The sequence below is a fragment of the Corvus cornix genome, chromosome Z (assembly GCF_000738735.6).
Source record: "Corvus cornix cornix isolate S_Up_H32 chromosome Z, ASM73873v5, whole genome shotgun sequence".
Classification (NCBI taxonomy): Eukaryota; Metazoa; Chordata; class Aves; order Passeriformes; family Corvidae; genus Corvus; species Corvus cornix.
The window spans coordinates 52,325,347-52,342,583 of record NC_046357.1 but is presented as its reverse complement, the minus strand read 5'-3'; the positions used below and the strand labels follow the sequence as shown (position 1 = coordinate 52,342,583).

Below are 17,237 nucleotides of genomic sequence, written 5' to 3'. Positions count from 1 at the left end.
TAAAACAAATCAGAGACACATTCAGCAGAATTCGTCAGAACAGGTAAGAGGACATTGCTCCAGAAATACAAACTTCTACGTATTATGAGGTGTATTTTCTATACTGTGTATTTCCAGTCCATCTGAAATTTGGATCAATTCAGAATCACATTTATTAGCACAGGGCTCTCATGTAGCCCTTGAGAACAGTTTGAACCCATATGTGGATAAATGTGAAATTCTTCAATCAGGAAAAAGAACTGAAAAAGCAGAGCATAATATGAAAATACAGTGCCAGAACAAGGTGACAGCCACTTTGATTTGTTTTCCTTTTTTTTTACACCAAGAGAGTTTTTTTCTTATTGTCAACCTCAGTTTATTTGCAGTCCTACACTCAGGCTGCAAGCTACCTCACACAAACTCAGCCTGTCCCTGGAATCAGTTCACGGTATGCTGCATACCCTTATGGACAATATACAATGACTGTACTTTAAATAATTTTCTTCAAATTTTGGGCCTCAGTAGTATAACCAAACATCCACTGTTTATCCTCATTATATATTCATTAATTGGATTCTCCAGCTGCTGTCAATTAGCATCCTGGCTGTGTATGATAAAAATGAATTTATTACATGGCTGGGAGGTAAAAATCATATTAAAGTTTTCTGTCAAAAAATTCACACAGCCAATTTTAAATTTGTGAGAGCTCTTAATATTCTTAATCATAAACAATCATAAAGATCCTTACATAAACCATGAGAGAACAAAGTAGTGCTGTTGGAAGAATCACTCATTTTGTCTGTCTGCAGTGGTCTCTGAATTACTGGTTGGGAAGACAGGGCTGTGAGCCACATTAAAATGCCCCTGTGATACCTTAAATCATTGGAAGATACTACTTTCAGGAGGAAAGCATGTGCTGTTAAATTGCTGAAATGTTACTATTTTAATCACCAGGAAGAATTAGGAACTAAGGTGTCAAGTATACTGGATCCTAGGACCAAAAAGAATTCACGGATTAAAGGCCAGATTGCAAGGCTCCTCCCAGATTGGCAAACAAGGCATTTCAGTGAGACAAAAGACACGCTGAGATACAAGAAGACCTATTATGGTCCAAAATTCAAAAAAGTTTATAGCCTGTGGACTGTCTAAATAAATAGCTCTTTGAGGAACTTCTCCATCAGTAACTTAATTTCAAAAGACACATTTTGGGTAAACCTTTTAAGACAGAAAACTGCTTCCAGGAAAATAAAATTAATATAAACTGCTTTTAAAAAGCAGAACATTTTCTTCTAATACTTTCTCACTACATAAAACATGTTTGTGAGCTGGAAATCCCCTGCATGAGGAGTGGTGCCTACGGCATGTGAGCTGTGGACGACCTTGCCCAAGCCTCCCATTGTCTGCAGTTTTGGTGTGATGTATGTTCTCAGCCTGCTGACCTTGGCTGATCACACCACAATTTGGAAGATCAGAGCTCTACAAAGACCAAAGGATCCTGAGATGGCATAGACTGTGGAGCTTTCCTCTGGCATAGGATCCATTTTCAGCGCTAAATTAGGAAATGTTCTTCTACAGACCCAGACAGGGACAGGAGGCAATATGCAAGTAAAAGAAATGGGGTTTCTTCCAGAGCAAAATACTTGGTCAAGTGATCAGAATAAAACAAACAGAAAGCCCTAATGCTAGAAAGGCGTAAATTTGTGTAGGTGCGCCTCCTCACTACCACAGACCTTTAGAGATCTCAGGGAAATGGATGCTTTCACATATCAGTATTTAATATTAAGATAAATGCTAATGTTTAATATAATGCTTAATATAAACCCATCTCTCCAGAGGTGACCTTTTTGTGCTCTGTGCTTTTGATTAGAATAACATATTTCACTTCTGACTCTTTCTGTTCTAAACTAATACTGCTCTCCATTTTGTGATTTTTCCCCACCCCTCTCCATGAAAATAGCCTTCTTTGTTAACCGGATGGCAAAGATCGTCTCACAGTGCATGCATTACAAAGCCTGGAGCTTCTCCTCTCTCTTTTTGCAGAAATCTACAGGGAGTTTAAGTAAGTCAGCAGTGAAGAAAAGTTTCAAAGGGCTTAGATGTGAAGTACGAATTTGACTCCTTACCATCTCGAGACATTCCCAGGGCAAGACATTTCTGCAGTCGGCAGTGTTGGCAACGATTTCTGTTGGTTCTGTCAATTAAACAGTTTCTCTGTCTTGGACAGGAGTAGGATGCATTGTTCTGCTGACTCCTCCGAAAGAATCCCTTGGGGCAAGAGAGCAGGGAAGACCAAGCATTACCATGAGAATAAACATGTGCCTGTGCACGCATGCGTGGACACACACACACAAAAAAAAGCATGCAAACAACTATAGCAAACTCTTACTTAGTGCACTGCTACTTATGCTGTGGCTCTGCAGATAGGTGGTATTGTATTAAAGAACATTTATTTATAATAAGGAGAACTGTGCATTATTCTGTAAAGAATATAATTCTACTTTGTTAAAACCTAAATGATGTCAGAGAATGCATTTTTATTGTGCAATAATGACCCTGTATCATCTAACACTTGTTCCTAATAGAGGAAAAACTTGTCAGCATTTTTAAGAGATGACATAAAAGTACTTGTTTTGAGTAATTTCTTCCTTTAATGAAGAGACTGGTAATAACTGTTACTGGTACGCATAGCATGAGAAGCTGAAGTCTGCTGTTCACTTTAACTTGGCAAATGTTGATCTGGTCTGGAGTGGCATACGATTCAGGAGTGAAGTAATTCAAATTCAAGCTTCACAAAAGCACTAGGATATAATGACTGTATCAAGTAAAGCCAACACACAAAGGAGAAAGCAACACCTTTAGATACTACCATGAGAATGTAATGGCATTTTCCATGGGCTGTTTGTCTAGAGACCTGAGGGCTGGAGGGGAAGTATACATACACACACCTAAATACTTACGAGCTTCCAGCTGCTACAAGGTGGTGCCAAGAGTGGCACCAAAAGGTACGGTTATGGTAGAAGTGACATGAAGTATCTGAATGACAAGAAGAATGAAACCACAGGGTGAAGAGAAACAAAAATAAATAGATCTATACCAAATAAATAAATAAATAAATAAAGGTCAGGAGGATCTGCAAGTCCAGAGAGAAAAGAATGAAGCAGAGAAGTTCCTTAACCAATCTGGCAACTTTAAATGCAAGCAGCTGCAGGTTGTGTGGTGGGAAAGCTGAAGCATACCCGGCCACTGCAGGAGGCTGTGAATAGTGAAACAGCAGAAATATCATTACTGCAGTTAGACCAGTCACCAGAAGTGATACCAAAGTGCTTGTGCCTTTCTGGGCCAGCTTGCAAGCTTGCAAACACCCTGGAATGAAGCCAGAAAGCAACAGCTGATTTCATTTCTCAGGAAGAAATAGTGTATCTCTGCATAGGTTGATGGATGTTAATACTGAGCAATGGAAAAAGTCACAAAGTGACAGTGCTACAGGGCTCAATTCACTTTCTACAGGTTATCCATGAATTCTCACTTAAGTCCTGGAGAATTGCATGAGGGTGTTGTGGTGTGTCGGTGACAGGCATGGTGTTCCACCAAGGACACTGGCAGTGCTAGTTCTGAAGTCAAGCATAAAGAGACCCACTTGAATTGGCTAAAGCTTGTTCAGTGTATCAGTGATTATAGTGTATCTAAAATATAAATTAAATTCTATGATTTGTACTTTTCAGAAAACAGATGTCCTTTGGGGAAATCTCAGAAAAATTCTGGTGGAAACTTAACTGATTTCAGCTGACCAGAACTTTCCTGAAATGGTAGAAGTGTGTTTAATTTAAGACTAAATGGATGCTAATTGCAGATCACTTTGCTGAACTTTATAGCCAATCTCGGTTTTGACTTGTGAAGAGTTTTCTGTTTTCAGGTTTAGATTTTAGCAGCATCTATGTCGATATGGATTTCAGAGAACAAATTAATTAAATAATGTTAAAAAACCACATGCAACCATTAGCATTGACAGTGCTTTCTCCTGCAGTACTTTTTGTTCCCATTAAGGCTGATCTCATCTCAGAGGAATTTGTTTTGTCTTTGCCATCCTTAGGAAAAAAGGACCATATTATGTATCAAGGGTTACATAACAAAATTAATTTACAGCAGGTAGTTAATTTTTCTGAGGAGAATTTAATGCTCTCATTCTCCTGCATAAGATGTCTTATAAAGTAGCAATAATCCTTTCATTTCATTTTTATGGTATCTTTATATAGATTTGGCTATATTTGCTCAGAATAGTTCCATTTTGCATGAAGGAAGATGTATTTCATTACTGAAGAGCTAAAGAGTTAAAGACAGATTTCCCAGTACCTCCAACATGGACAACAAATCTTTCTGCACCTTGAACAAATCACTTGACCCACCACCCACAGCCAGTCCGAGAGAGGAAATGGCTAAATGAACTACTTTCTAATTTATGACAAAACAGTGGTAGAAAGTACTTTGCTTTTGGTGTAGGCAGTAGAAAAGATAAAAGGCTTCTTAGCAAAGAAGGAGCTGCAGAGACAGATGTGGTCCAAACTCATCTTCAGGTTTCACCCTTTCCGTAGGAATAGTGTCAAAGCTGCAAGTTCACTCAGTGGGTCCAGCAGGTCCACTGCCTATGCACATTCAGCCTAGGCAGGCATGCATACAAACCAACAGCAATATTTAAGACGACCCTTAAGCACTTACAATATGGATTTTCAGCAGTATAACTAATGTAGGGACATTGAGTTAAAGGATTTCCTGTTCCTTGAAGTCTGTAGCATCGCCACTGGCACTGTAATTCTTGGATGCTGTGTTCTGAAATGCTGCAGCTGCATAGTGCCTGGCTCAACACATGTGCATGCTTGTGGGGTGATTCTACCCTGTTTCTTCCACACATGGCCTCCATTCTTAATTATTTCAGGTTTGAGACACATTGAGACAAAAAGAGCCAGAAATGACCAGTATGCAGGCTGAGTGAATAGCTATTTAAATGCTTAAACGGAGAGGGCATTTAAATGGAGAGCAGAGCTGCACTGTCACAAACAGTGCTTACCTTAACAGGGAGCTCTGACAGGCTGAGATGCCTTCCAGTGGAACTGATGTGAAAAACTGACACGTTTTTTTCACACAGGCTCACAAAACAAGATTAGACTAATTGATCTGATACAGCAGAACTGGCACAAACCCAGTAGGGTTAAAACTATTATAAGTGGAAGAGAATCTCTTTATCTCAATAAGCAGTCTACTCACAGAGCACAGGGGTATCATCTCCTCTTGAGGCACACACAAGGGTGCATTAACCCTAATTACTTCTACGGGAGACTATACCCCTAGACACTCTGTGGGCTCTGAGTACTGAGAGAAGATGCTCTTTTTCTGCTTAAAGTAATTTTCTTCTGTAGCTTTTGTGCCAATTTTGAAGTATCAGATCAATTAGTTTAATCCTGTTTCATGTGATCGTCATAAGAAGATGCTTATTTCTAGTCCAGTGCCACAGTAAGACAAAGACACACTGCAAATTGTTCTGCTTACAATTGCTAACATTCCTGAAAAAAACCCTGATCTTTACCAGTATATTGGTTCTCAATGTGTTGGCATTAAAATATTTCTTTTGCAAATGGGATGCACCCAAATTTTCAGATTTTTCAGCTGTTCTAATACTTTGTAAAGCATTAAGTATAGACTTGTGATTTCACTCTGCAAAGGGGCACGCATTTTCAAATGTCCCAGTTTGTGTGTTTCCAGCTAGAAGAAATCAGAGATGCTGCCTCTCCACCTTTGCAATTTCCCATTTACAATTAAAACTGAAGTACCAGCATGTAGTATGGAATTCTGGTTTGTCATGAGTAATAATGTAATTCCTTAGATAATAAAATCACAGACAATTTTAAAATTGAAAATTGAAGTCTTTCTTCTCTTTGCATGGGGTCTGATTTGTGTTATTTGAACTAATGCTTGAGATAATATGTTAATATGTCTAAGCAGCATGGAAGAGCTACATGCATCTCCCCCCTCTGCCCTTTTTTATTAGCCTCCAATTCCCAGCAATTGCCCTACACTGAAGCCTATGCGGAAGAAGACAAAGGATCCTTTTATACTGCTCATAATGTAAGGCATTCTTTCTTTTGGAGATTACCATTTGCCCTGCAGATTATGCAAAAGAGATAAAAAAGGACCAAACTCACACCTGTAAGTGCTTAAAAAAGACCAGAAGTAACATGCTAACTGTAATGCTACATGGGTTGTATAGGAAACAAGAAATCCACCTCTCTCAAAGCTGATTTAAAGTAGAACAGGTGTGACTTACAATTGCCAGCCTCTGTTGGTGTCAGCACTTACACTGCATCAGATGTAATTAATTCATGTTTCAAACAAGGAGGTAGCTCTAAAGACTATTTGACAAAATGGAAAGCAACTAGGAAAACTAGGCATGAAATGCATCTTTATCAGCAGTAGGCTTTACAGCCTGTGGCACCACTTGTTTGAAAGCTTCTAAGAGTGTATCATTGTACACAGGTGCCTGAGGCTAATGCGAATGATGATGACTATGCTGTATTAAAATCCCATACCTTGCAGCCTTCACATGTGATGACTCCATAGTGTATTCCAGAGGATTTATCACCACAAATTTTGCATGGTATCACTTCAATTTGTGCTGAAAAAGAAAACAAGACAGATATTTTGGGTATATAATTGTATTCAATTTCTTTTTTTCTCGAAAGGAGATCTTTCAAACTGGAGAGCAGATAACCAGTTGACCCCCAACAATACAAAACTGCTTTGTATTGTATGTCTGGTTTTGAATGCTTTGGTTTGGCAAATTTTAAATGCTTCACATTATGTAGTTTCTGCCACACCCCATAAAACTCTTCAACATTTTAAGATGTCTCTCAATTATTAAGTTTTTCCTCATATTACCTTTTTTAAGGTATTTTTTTTTACCAGTTTACTTTATAATCATTATTGCTAATGACAGTCATTAGGGATCCTAAACAACAATCTGGATTGTTCCTTCCTACATACTTCAAATATTTGTGACTTTCCATTTTTCTGAGGTAGAAATACACGGTGTATTTTGATGCCTTTTTTAAAGCAGAGTAGAGGTGATGAGTTTTCACTTTCTTCAAATTATGTCTTCAAGACACAAAGATAGTAATACCACTGTCAGAGACAGGCTGGTAAAAGCTTGCTTAACCTCCGTCTCCTCAAACTTTTTAACACTGGGCCATTGGCAGGCAAGGCGTACAGATGGGGTTTAGGTAGCCAGTGGCTGTGTACTAGGAGAGTCAGGTATGATCTGAAAATGTTTAAATACGGACATGCTTTAGATCCTTTTTTAAACATAGTGGTCTTTTAATTCTGAGAAGGAAAACATATTTCACTATCTTCCTTTTTTTTCCACTAACACAGCTGTTTGATTCTCTCAATTATTTCAAATCATGTGCCTCTCCTCTTATGACACTGTAAGAGCACATACTTAGACATGTAAGGAAGAATTGTGCCTGTATTTTAGTCAGATAAACTGAGAAGAAATGTTAAACTTATTTTCTTTCCCTTTCATTTGTTCTTCTACATAGGATGTGTGCCGCCCTGCTATTCTCCTGCTTGGAAGTAGAATCATGTTTGGAAAGTAATCCTGGCAGATGTTGTTTCTCCATACCCAGGGCAGGAACAGCAGCAGTTCTCTGCAACTAAAGTCACTCATCGAATCCTTGGGCAGAAAAGCTTTTTTAGTAGAGCTACCCAAAGCACAAGGATAGATAACTGTTAGTACTTTAACAAGACACGTTTAACTCTAAAATGGATTGAGACAGGGAAACAAGATTATTGTCCAGAAGCTAATCCTAAGAAGAGCATCCCATTTCAAACTTTTAGGCAGTTGAAAAAATTAAAAAAACTGGAAAAAAACCATACTTAAAAATGACTGCACATTGTAAACTAAGCACTGAACATGCTTGCACAATGGATGCTGTGAAAATATAATCATATAGACTGGATTTTGCCCCATTTCTACTTACGATTATCATTTGTCTCTTTTAGCAGAAGTTGGAAGTTTCCTTCCTACCACTTCCTTTTTCCTACCACCTTGTAGTTAAACAACCAAAACTCAGTACTGTGTCCCAGCAAGTCACCACCACATTTCCCACTGAAAGGCACATTGCACACCCTACTCCCTTATCCTCCTATTCAGTGTAGAGGCTCGTGGGGTAAAGTGCACATGATGAACACTAGCAGGCCCCACACTTTGGAAAGTCAAATAACTCTTCCCTTGGGACAGTATATCGAAAGGCAACCATGCAAGAGGAACTTACATGGACAGCTGAAGACACTTTAGCTCACCATTGTGAACTCATTTTCCTGATACAGTGTTTCTGATCTAGCATAATTTTAGGCATTGGTCAGGCAAGCAAATCAGTTTTAAAAGTGCTCCTAATCTGTGTTGTATAGAGGGAATTCCTTAACAGAGAAGCACCTGCAGTTGGAAATTTTTCCAGGTTAATCCTGCTCAAGAATTCCTATGCCTCAAACCCCCTGAGATAATAAAAACATTTAAACATGAGCCTCCAGGCACTGCTGTTTGTGAGGTTAGTTTGAGCAACTGCTCACAGGTCTCTGCTTGAGAATCATGTGGCTGGAGAAAGACTCAGCTCTGGGACCATGTGCTTCTCTATGCTTCAAAGACATATGTCAATGTCAGAGGCAGGAACTACAATGAGAATGTAAAGAGATCTGCAGAAAAAGACAAGACAGAGAAAAAAACCACAACAAGAATATGAAGGTACTTTTAATGTGACTTGCTTCTACCATTTGTAACTCTGATAGGAACAGATAGAATAATTGATCCTGTGACACTAATTGCATTTAGCACAGTACTTTTCACTGTAAGCAAATAAAAATTTCATGCATGAGTTTCAATTATGAGCTCTACATTCATGGTATTTGTGGGTCAAGTCCGTAAATGCTAAGGCTCTGGGTTTCAATTAATATGTAAAAAATATTTTAGACTTTCGACTCTTCAGTTAATCCAAACCTTTATTCAAAAATAACCATTCTATAAATTAGTAAGTACAGGTTCTCTAGGAAATTGCTACCACTTCTCCTTAGAGAACTCACAGAAAAGACGTCCTTAGGACACAGAAGGCATTTGAATAAGTTTGGAAGGGTGTATTTTGCTACTGTTCCCCAGATGTTTCTTTTTTTCATAAAACAGCAGAGCAATTTTAGGAGTCCTAACAGAAATCTTGATTGTATAGGCCAGATAAAAAAGAAACCACTGTATTGTCAGAAGGGTCTTGAGATACTGTTATGAACCTAGAGTGTACCATGTTTCTCTTGCAGATATAATCACAGGTCACAGACTGCAGAATATTCTGAGTTGAGAAGGACTCCCAAGAATCATCAAGTTAAACTCCTAAGTAAGTGGCCCATATGGGGATTGAACACACAACCTTGATATTTTTAGTTGACACAGGATGCTACACTTTTTGCACATTCCATTTTTGTTTGTCCACCTACGATCTTATGTTGTTTTTCTTATTCCTTTCACCTATTAGACAAACAAACAGTTCAAGGACCTGTATATCAGAATCTCTTTACAGCTATTATAAAATAAGCAGTTTTCTTCTGAACTCCTTAAAGATAAAAAATTCATTGACAAAGTACCACTTCCTAAATATTGATGCAAAAATTGAATGAACAAACAGTAATGGGGTTGCCACAATGATAACTTTCAGCAGCACAGGAACAGAACTTATTTTCTCCCAATGTAGGAAACATGAGGAAGGAATAAGAGCAAAACTACTTAGCACCACTTTGAAAGTCTTTCCACTTGCCTTCTCACTCACTCTGATACCACGAGCAGGAAAAATGGCTCCTGCCTCTTTTCAAGCAAGCCTCTACCTGAGCTCACTTGCCTGATTTTTCAGTAAGCACATTGAGATACAAAAGCCTGCAAACCCACCATCACCCTGATGTCTAAGAAAACATAATGGTTGGATACATGCTGCATGATGATTGATCCCTACTACCAGCAGTAGCTTCTTTCCTCAGTACCACAAGGTCATGCATGTCTCTACAGTATTTATCTCTTATTTTATACTTATGTTAAAGTTCTTTAGGACGGGGAATTGCCTCCAGTTTTACAGGGCACTCTACAAATTGTAATGCCACAATGGAAATTAATTAATACTACATGACTAGTAATTATAATCCACAGATGATGGGATAACCAGCTGGAATCTAATTCATTTTCTCACGACTACAGAAAGTAGGGTGGAATTCTATCAAGGAAGCAAGTCCAAAATTGTCTCACATATTTGAAATGAGCACTTAAATATAAACAAATAGGTAATTATAAACATCTTCAAAGAAAACATTAGCTCAAATGCTGCCCTAAGAAAAATCAAAAGTACACTGAGCTGCCTTTTTTTTTCACCAGTAGAACATTTATACATGAGCACAAAATTCATTATTCTAAAAGTAGGAAAATAATCAGGTTTCAAAAGTTGCTATATGGGTGAAATTAGGAATGAATCTCTAATGGGAGGCACAGCTAATTCTCTGAATTCCTCTTGAAAGAAAGGTAAGAGTCAACACGGCAGCTAATGTGTCTGATGTGTATTTGTGTGGACAGTCACATGCACATGATGTCTAGTAGAGAAAAACAAAGCTCACATTTTATATAATTTCAGTTTAATATCTAAAGAACTTCACTTGGGAAAGACAGGATTATAATCTCACAGAATTGTAGCTTTGGTTTAAGGGGGAAAAAAGACTCGAGCTTTCAGTATTTAGTTCTTGATCAAAAGATGATAATAAAGCATGCCAGGCATAAACTTTCAAGAGGAAGTCCTCTCTTTAATTTGTTGATCCAGGAGGGATTGCACTTGGAAGCATCATGGCTAATTAGAGAACTGATAGTGAAAAAACCGGTTGCTTCACCTTTCAAGAATTCCCATCATCCTTTGTTGCATTTCCTTGAAAAATGCTGGTACACTGGCCTAGTTCACTTTCATGTTTCTATGCCTAAGTGATTTCAAATTAAGTACATTCAGCACTTTTATCTACTTGCCAATTATACCTTTTTTTTCCTGACCTCTGGGAGAAGGAAATGCTTTTTTTCCTTGCATGTTACTGTCAGTAGAAGTTTCCATGGAAAGTTAGGCTACCAACTACATCCCCTTTGCTACTGGAATAGATGTTCTCTGGTTTCACAGCAAGACTTCAGGTGCTCTGCATTTGTATTTAATAATCTGAAAATATACAGCTGAAGGTACTAGTTATGTTTACAGCCTCATGCAGTGAGACCTATATAGTTAGTAATATCTCAGCAAGTTAATTAATTCCAGATAATGTTAATTAATGTCTGTAGACACATTAGCTGTCAATCATACCCCAAATGAGCCATTAGACTAAAGGAATATGGTGCAATTCACCCAGGAAAGTAATGTTTTCATAAAATCTTAGCACTTTCAGACAGTGATACCCACACCAGACTGTGGGTCTGGCCCCTGGACTTTGTTACAGCAACAAAGACTCTCTGCAAAGCTGATGGCTCTCAAATAAGCCAGTCCTGCATCTCATGAGCACAGATAACCGAACCCCAAAAAGCAGAAGTTCTTGTGTATCTCCATGTTTCACTGGGCACACATATTAGATGTCATCTGCACATGAGATGTAAAAACGTGTTATGAATATCAAGGTAAGCAATAGTCCTGGAACCTGGATATTGAGAAATCTGGTAGATCATTGCTCAAAACAGAAATGGGGTACATTTGTGCAAAAAAGATTTTTCCCATAAATGCATGCAATTTTCATGTCTGATTTCTTTCATCATCTCACACTCTTAGCAGAAGTTCTTTTAGTTTATAACCAATGTCACTTGGAAGGTTATTTGGTAACATGTTTTCTTTTTCCCTTCCTCTTTCATGACATTCCTGTCGGGAAAAAATGAACAAAAAACCCCCCAAAACCCAACCCAAAACATGCTGAATTGCACACCAACTCTTCTTACAGATCAACTCTGCCTTTTATTGCATGGAGAGTCTAAAGACTATTGGAAAAGAGTATTTTAAAACCTCAAGTTTTTTTCATTGCAAGTTTTTATTTAGTTACCCTGTGCATCCTTACTGTGTACATTTAAAATCTATTAAAACAAAAGATCAAACCTTAGAAATATGTGTGATAATGTCTGTAGAGTGATGAAAAGTTTTAAACTTTTTTTTTATGTGCTGTATATTAGCCCTTTTGCATGTGAAGAAATATGCTTATATCTGCACTGTAAATACATACTTTGGAAGATGTCTTCATGAGTTCCATGGCCATAGGAATGTTTACTGACCATTGTCAAACGGTTTGAAATAGATGAAGTAATATGAGTTCAAATGATTATGGCTGTTCCACAGCCAAAGGTAATTTAAAATTCTTCATGTTATCTCATCTTTTTGTATCTTATTGTTACATAGAAATTTTGGAACAAGTCTGGAAAGAATGATATACACAGATTACCTGCCTTTAGATTCAGCAGAGAAGGTGAAATTACAAGGAGAAAAAATGTGTACAGTATAGCAACCTTTTCCCTAAGTGCTAAGAAGCACTGAAGTAAGAAAAAATGTTTTGTTCAAATACTGTTTCTTTCATTTCCTAAGTGTAACTACACTGGACCTAGCACTATTATTTAACAATTTATGTATAGTAAAAAGTTGTTACATTTATGATGGTCCTGGGATACAGATGAGATAAGATTTTCACACAGATTTAACATTGTCTATTAGACCAAGAAATACATTCTTTTAAAAAGAAATGCTTTTGGACCCCTAGCTTTGTATCTTACCTTAGATAGGAGCAAAGGACTTCAAGCTTAAAACAGGTTAAGAATAACTGCTCCAAGCTGAATTTCATTGTAGTGGTCAACTAGAAAAGCTGCAAGATGTGCAAGGCTGTATGCTTCTCTGTGAAGCAAAAGTAGTTGTGAGCAAATAAAAGTAACAATTTTAAGAGCAGTGATATAATGTTGTGAGACGATGCTAGATTTTGGATCACAAGTCTTTTTTATTTTTGGCAGACCTGATTATTTCAATTAATTAAAATAATTCGTAAATTGACAGAAAATCTGGATTTTCATTGGGTCATTACAAGATAGCAGTGGTGATGCAATTTCCTGGACTCCAGAAAATTCTGCAGCATTGTTGCCAAGGATGTTAGCCCAGCACTCAGTGAAACACTGAGATTAGGAATCTGACAAAGGTACACAAATTGCTACCTAGAAGCCTGTTTGTTTCTTTAATTTGGACAAAATGGAGTGGCTGAAGTGTATAACAAGCACAAGTGTTCAGGGCTTTTCCAGACTTTTTTGAATGGTTCACAAGCAAGGAAGACAGCAGAAGAGAAGAACTGCCTGTATCCTCTGATGACTAACACAAAGTAGAGCCCATTGTCCAGATCCCAAAAGACAGAACTCATGTCCCTTGCCAGAAGCTATGGCTCAAAATTTGATCCCTAAAAGTCTCTGCTCATAGAGGTCAGAAAGTGCCAAAGGATCAGTAAACTCTGATAGCTCACCTAGCACTCTGTAAATCTGTATGGAAGCACTTTCATTGCCTCTCAATGTGGACTTCTCTGTATTCATCTATGAACTTTTTCCCGTAGCAACTCAAATTCATGGAAATTATGTGTGTAACTTCAAAGGATGGTGCTACAGTAATATAAGTTGTTACACAACAAAAACACGTTGCCACACTGACGATTTGGGCTCCAGGTGTGAGTTAAATCAGAGTTATTTAACTAAATGATCAAGGCCTTATCCTGGGCCCCATAAATGAGCTCAGAAACTTGCCCTATTCACAGGGAAAGATTTAAGTATATAATATATGCTGAATTATTACTGTACAGTTTCTGCTTCCCTCAAAGACTCAAGCAGTGGTTCTGCTGATACTGCACACTTTCCCTAAAGAGATTATTATGGTAATCCCAAATATTATACTACCCAAGCTATCTTACATTTGAGCTCATCAGATCCAATGTTCTGCAAATAATCTCTAGCAGCTTTAGCTAAGTGTTTACATAAGCTGGTCAGGATGACTGAGTAGTGGTGACCATGTTTTCTGTGCAAGTCTCTAAAACAGTGAAAGTGCACTCAGTCAAAAAATAGCAACCCATACAGAAAATACGTTGCATATGCAAAGTTCTTTCCTATGAGAACTGTACTCAGTATTTACTCTGCCAAACTGTCACAATTTTCGAATGTTTAACTTAAAATGTTTTATAATACATCAGGTATTTAACAAGACAAAATATTTTCTGTCCTTACTTCTCCTTACTCAAAAAGCTACTTAGAATGTGCCAAGTATTTCTGACCTATTGTTTCCTGAAGACAAAAATCCATGGCTGTATTTTTTTCCCTTCTTGATAAATAGAGTAATGAACTTTGCAAAGGAAGAGTTCAGATACTATGATAAATATTTACAGTCCATCCTGCTTGTCGAAGCTGGCTGATATGGTCATACAATAGTCAGGACCTTAAGTTAATTCTTTGTGTTAGATATGGCACAGATGTCTGCCATATAGTTACAAAGCTGAGCAACACAGAGAGAGATGCTGCAGGAACATGCTGCGAAGACCTGGCTGTGGGATCACACACAACCTTATCTTTCCTGATGCCCAACCGTTACTGTTTGCTGGAGTGGCATGGAAATGAACTTAAAACTTAATTCATCTTGTAGTAGAAGGAGGGTGTAGTGGTTATTCTTAACTCTGTCTGTGGCAGTACCCTCTTCTCCAGCTCTTTGCTACTGGACTGCAGCTGCAGCACACCGACAACCTTTGTACCCCTCCTCTCCTCCCCCCTTTACCTGCACAGATTCATTTGAATGTCCACAAATTCCTATACTTTCAGTAACACTCAAACCCAGAATTCTATGCCATGCAAAATCTTCAAGGGAAATGAGGGCTGTTGCACTGTTAGATTTCAGCAGTGCAGCAAAATGAAGATCTAACTTGCATTATCTGGGACTTTGTGTGATTACCATCAAAGTCAAGGGAACAATTTCCAATCCACTTTCCTGGACTACTTTTCTTGCAATACCTGACTTTAGACACAATGTAACTCCTACAAGGCAAAATTATAAGAGACAAAGGCAATAACAAACAAATATTAATAGTGATTTCAACCTGAAATGACTCTGAAATCACTCTGATATTGCCTTCTTAAAACTTTTTGAATTTCTTCATATTTCTCCATATTTTTGATAATCACTATGGATTTTCACTTTTGCACATTCCTATTTAAATCTTTGCTCCATCTTTTGAAAAGTATTTAAATCAGCTGGAGATATTCTTGGATTTGCATCTGTTGCTGTTTGAAAAAATGTTATACTTACCAGCTGTCTACTTACCAATTTAATTTGCCATCTTTTAAACACAGTAGGAAAAATTATCTTTAGTAAAACTCCAAATGCAGTTGTCTCAAGGGTAGACTTGTACAACATGTTTAATATTTCCCTCTTTATTATTCCCTATTTATTATTTTTCACTGTAATGTCCCATATTGTTAAGGAAGTGAAGAATAAAAATATTTCAACTCACCAGTTGCATCAGGTTTTATTTCGGTTTGAATATCACACATTTCGTAAATAAATAAGACTTCCAGGAGCAGAACAGTAGCCTTCCTACAAGCCTACTTATTCACAGTTACACCTGTGCTATTGCAAAAGTGGAGTCTTAACAGACTGCATTAACAAGATTAAATGGAAGAAGTAATAAGGCACAGACTGTTCCATTTCATTAAAGAAGGGAAGAAGAGCGCTGGAGGCACTAAGTAATGAAACAATATTTTCTTTTGATACCGTATTAATGTATGCATTTCCTATTTCAGTCCAATGATTTAAATTTTTTTTTCTGGAAATTCTGAAAATAAATCTCAGCTTTCCTATGTCATCAGTTTTTGTTTCAGACATATGTAACACATGGAGAATTAGAGTGGCAGATGTAAGATGCCAAATTATTACAGATAAAATCTCCATGTTGTGAAATGACACCTATGTCCTGCCTAATTTCAGCCAGAGCTAAAAAGTAAATTTTCTTCCAGTGTTTTTAGATGTCATGTGACAGACCTGTCTGAATTGCCCCTGCTGAACATCCATTACATTAAAGGAATATTAATTGAATCCCAGTTGCCCCGAGGCTGTACAGAAAAGAGGAACTTAGGGGCAAGCCCACAGTATCAATTTCTAACAGAACTGCTCAGAGCCTGGAACTGCTATGTTTCCCCCCCCCCCCCGCCCCACCCAGGCTTCTATACTGGCTAGAATTGCATCCTGGTTCATAGGTTACACTTGCAAAGGCATACAGTAGCTGTTATGCACCAAATGTGGTGCAGCTGAACACAAAGCAAGATTCACACGGGCTTTCTGTCAAAAATAAAACAAATCAAAACAGTACACAAAGTACATAAGAAGAGCATTTCTGCAAGCCAGCTAATACATTACATGTATTGCCTCTCACTCACTCACTTTTCCCTTTTGAGTCTTTGTGGATTTCCTGTGCTTTGAAAGAATTCCTCCCACCTCTCTGTTACACATCCCCAGGCTTCTCTGCTGCATCGTTACTGCACTTCCAGGTAACATTTCCCTTTTAATCTGTTTTCTCATGCCCTAACCTTTTGCATAAAGAAGTTGTTGGAGTAAGGGATGATTCAGATTCTAACAGTTCTGTCTTGCTAACCCTGCATATTAATTTACTTGGAATTTGTGCCAAAGTTAAAACAGAGAGGACTTAACTTTCAAGATTCTGTTAGCCTGATACATACAGGAGACTGTTAATTCTACATGCTACTGGGAAAAACAAACATTCAGAATTGCCATCTCAGCCACTTTGCTTTGAATGCTAGCTTGGTTTAGATAAAAACAGTTCAGAAATTTTCAAATAAGAGACCACTGCAAGAGGAAATATTAGGGGAGAGTTCTGAAGTTTATGAAAATAAGCAGAATTATTGGAGATTGGGGAAAGTACAGAAAACAAACAAATACATGAGCTGGGAATAGTCAGGCTGAAAAAATATTTTTCCCAATAATACGGAAAACATTATTTGAATGACAATAAGGAACAGGATGAGTTAATTACCTCCAACAACTCATTTAAATCTGCATAAGCATTACACAGTTATTTTTTTCATGCCTGTTCCTAGAACCAGTCACATATAGACAACATGTGTTGCTCTGGGTTTACAATCTTAAATAGAGTCTCAAACTCTT

At 37.7% G+C, this 17,237-nt stretch overlaps 1 protein-coding gene across 2 annotated transcripts in view; it reads right to left on the bottom strand.

Annotated features, from left to right (window-relative positions):
• RORB (RAR related orphan receptor B) overlaps positions 1-17,237 on the bottom strand; it is a 134,430-nt gene that overhangs the window by 34,928 nt on the left and 82,265 nt on the right. Inside the window, exons 1-3 of one of the 2 annotated variants that reach the window (XM_010393118.4) lie at positions 15,571-15,697; positions 6,558-6,643; positions 2,103-2,244 (exon numbers count right to left, since the gene is read on the bottom strand). In XM_010393118.4, the coding sequence (XP_010391420.1) occupies positions 2,103-2,244; positions 6,558-6,643; positions 15,571-15,610 (268 nt within the window). In that variant the 5' untranslated portion in view covers positions 15,611-15,697. Of the gene's footprint in view, positions 1-2,102; positions 2,245-6,557; positions 6,644-15,570; positions 15,698-17,237 lie in introns of those variants that run through there. The other variant, XM_039567318.1, reaches the window with a different exon arrangement.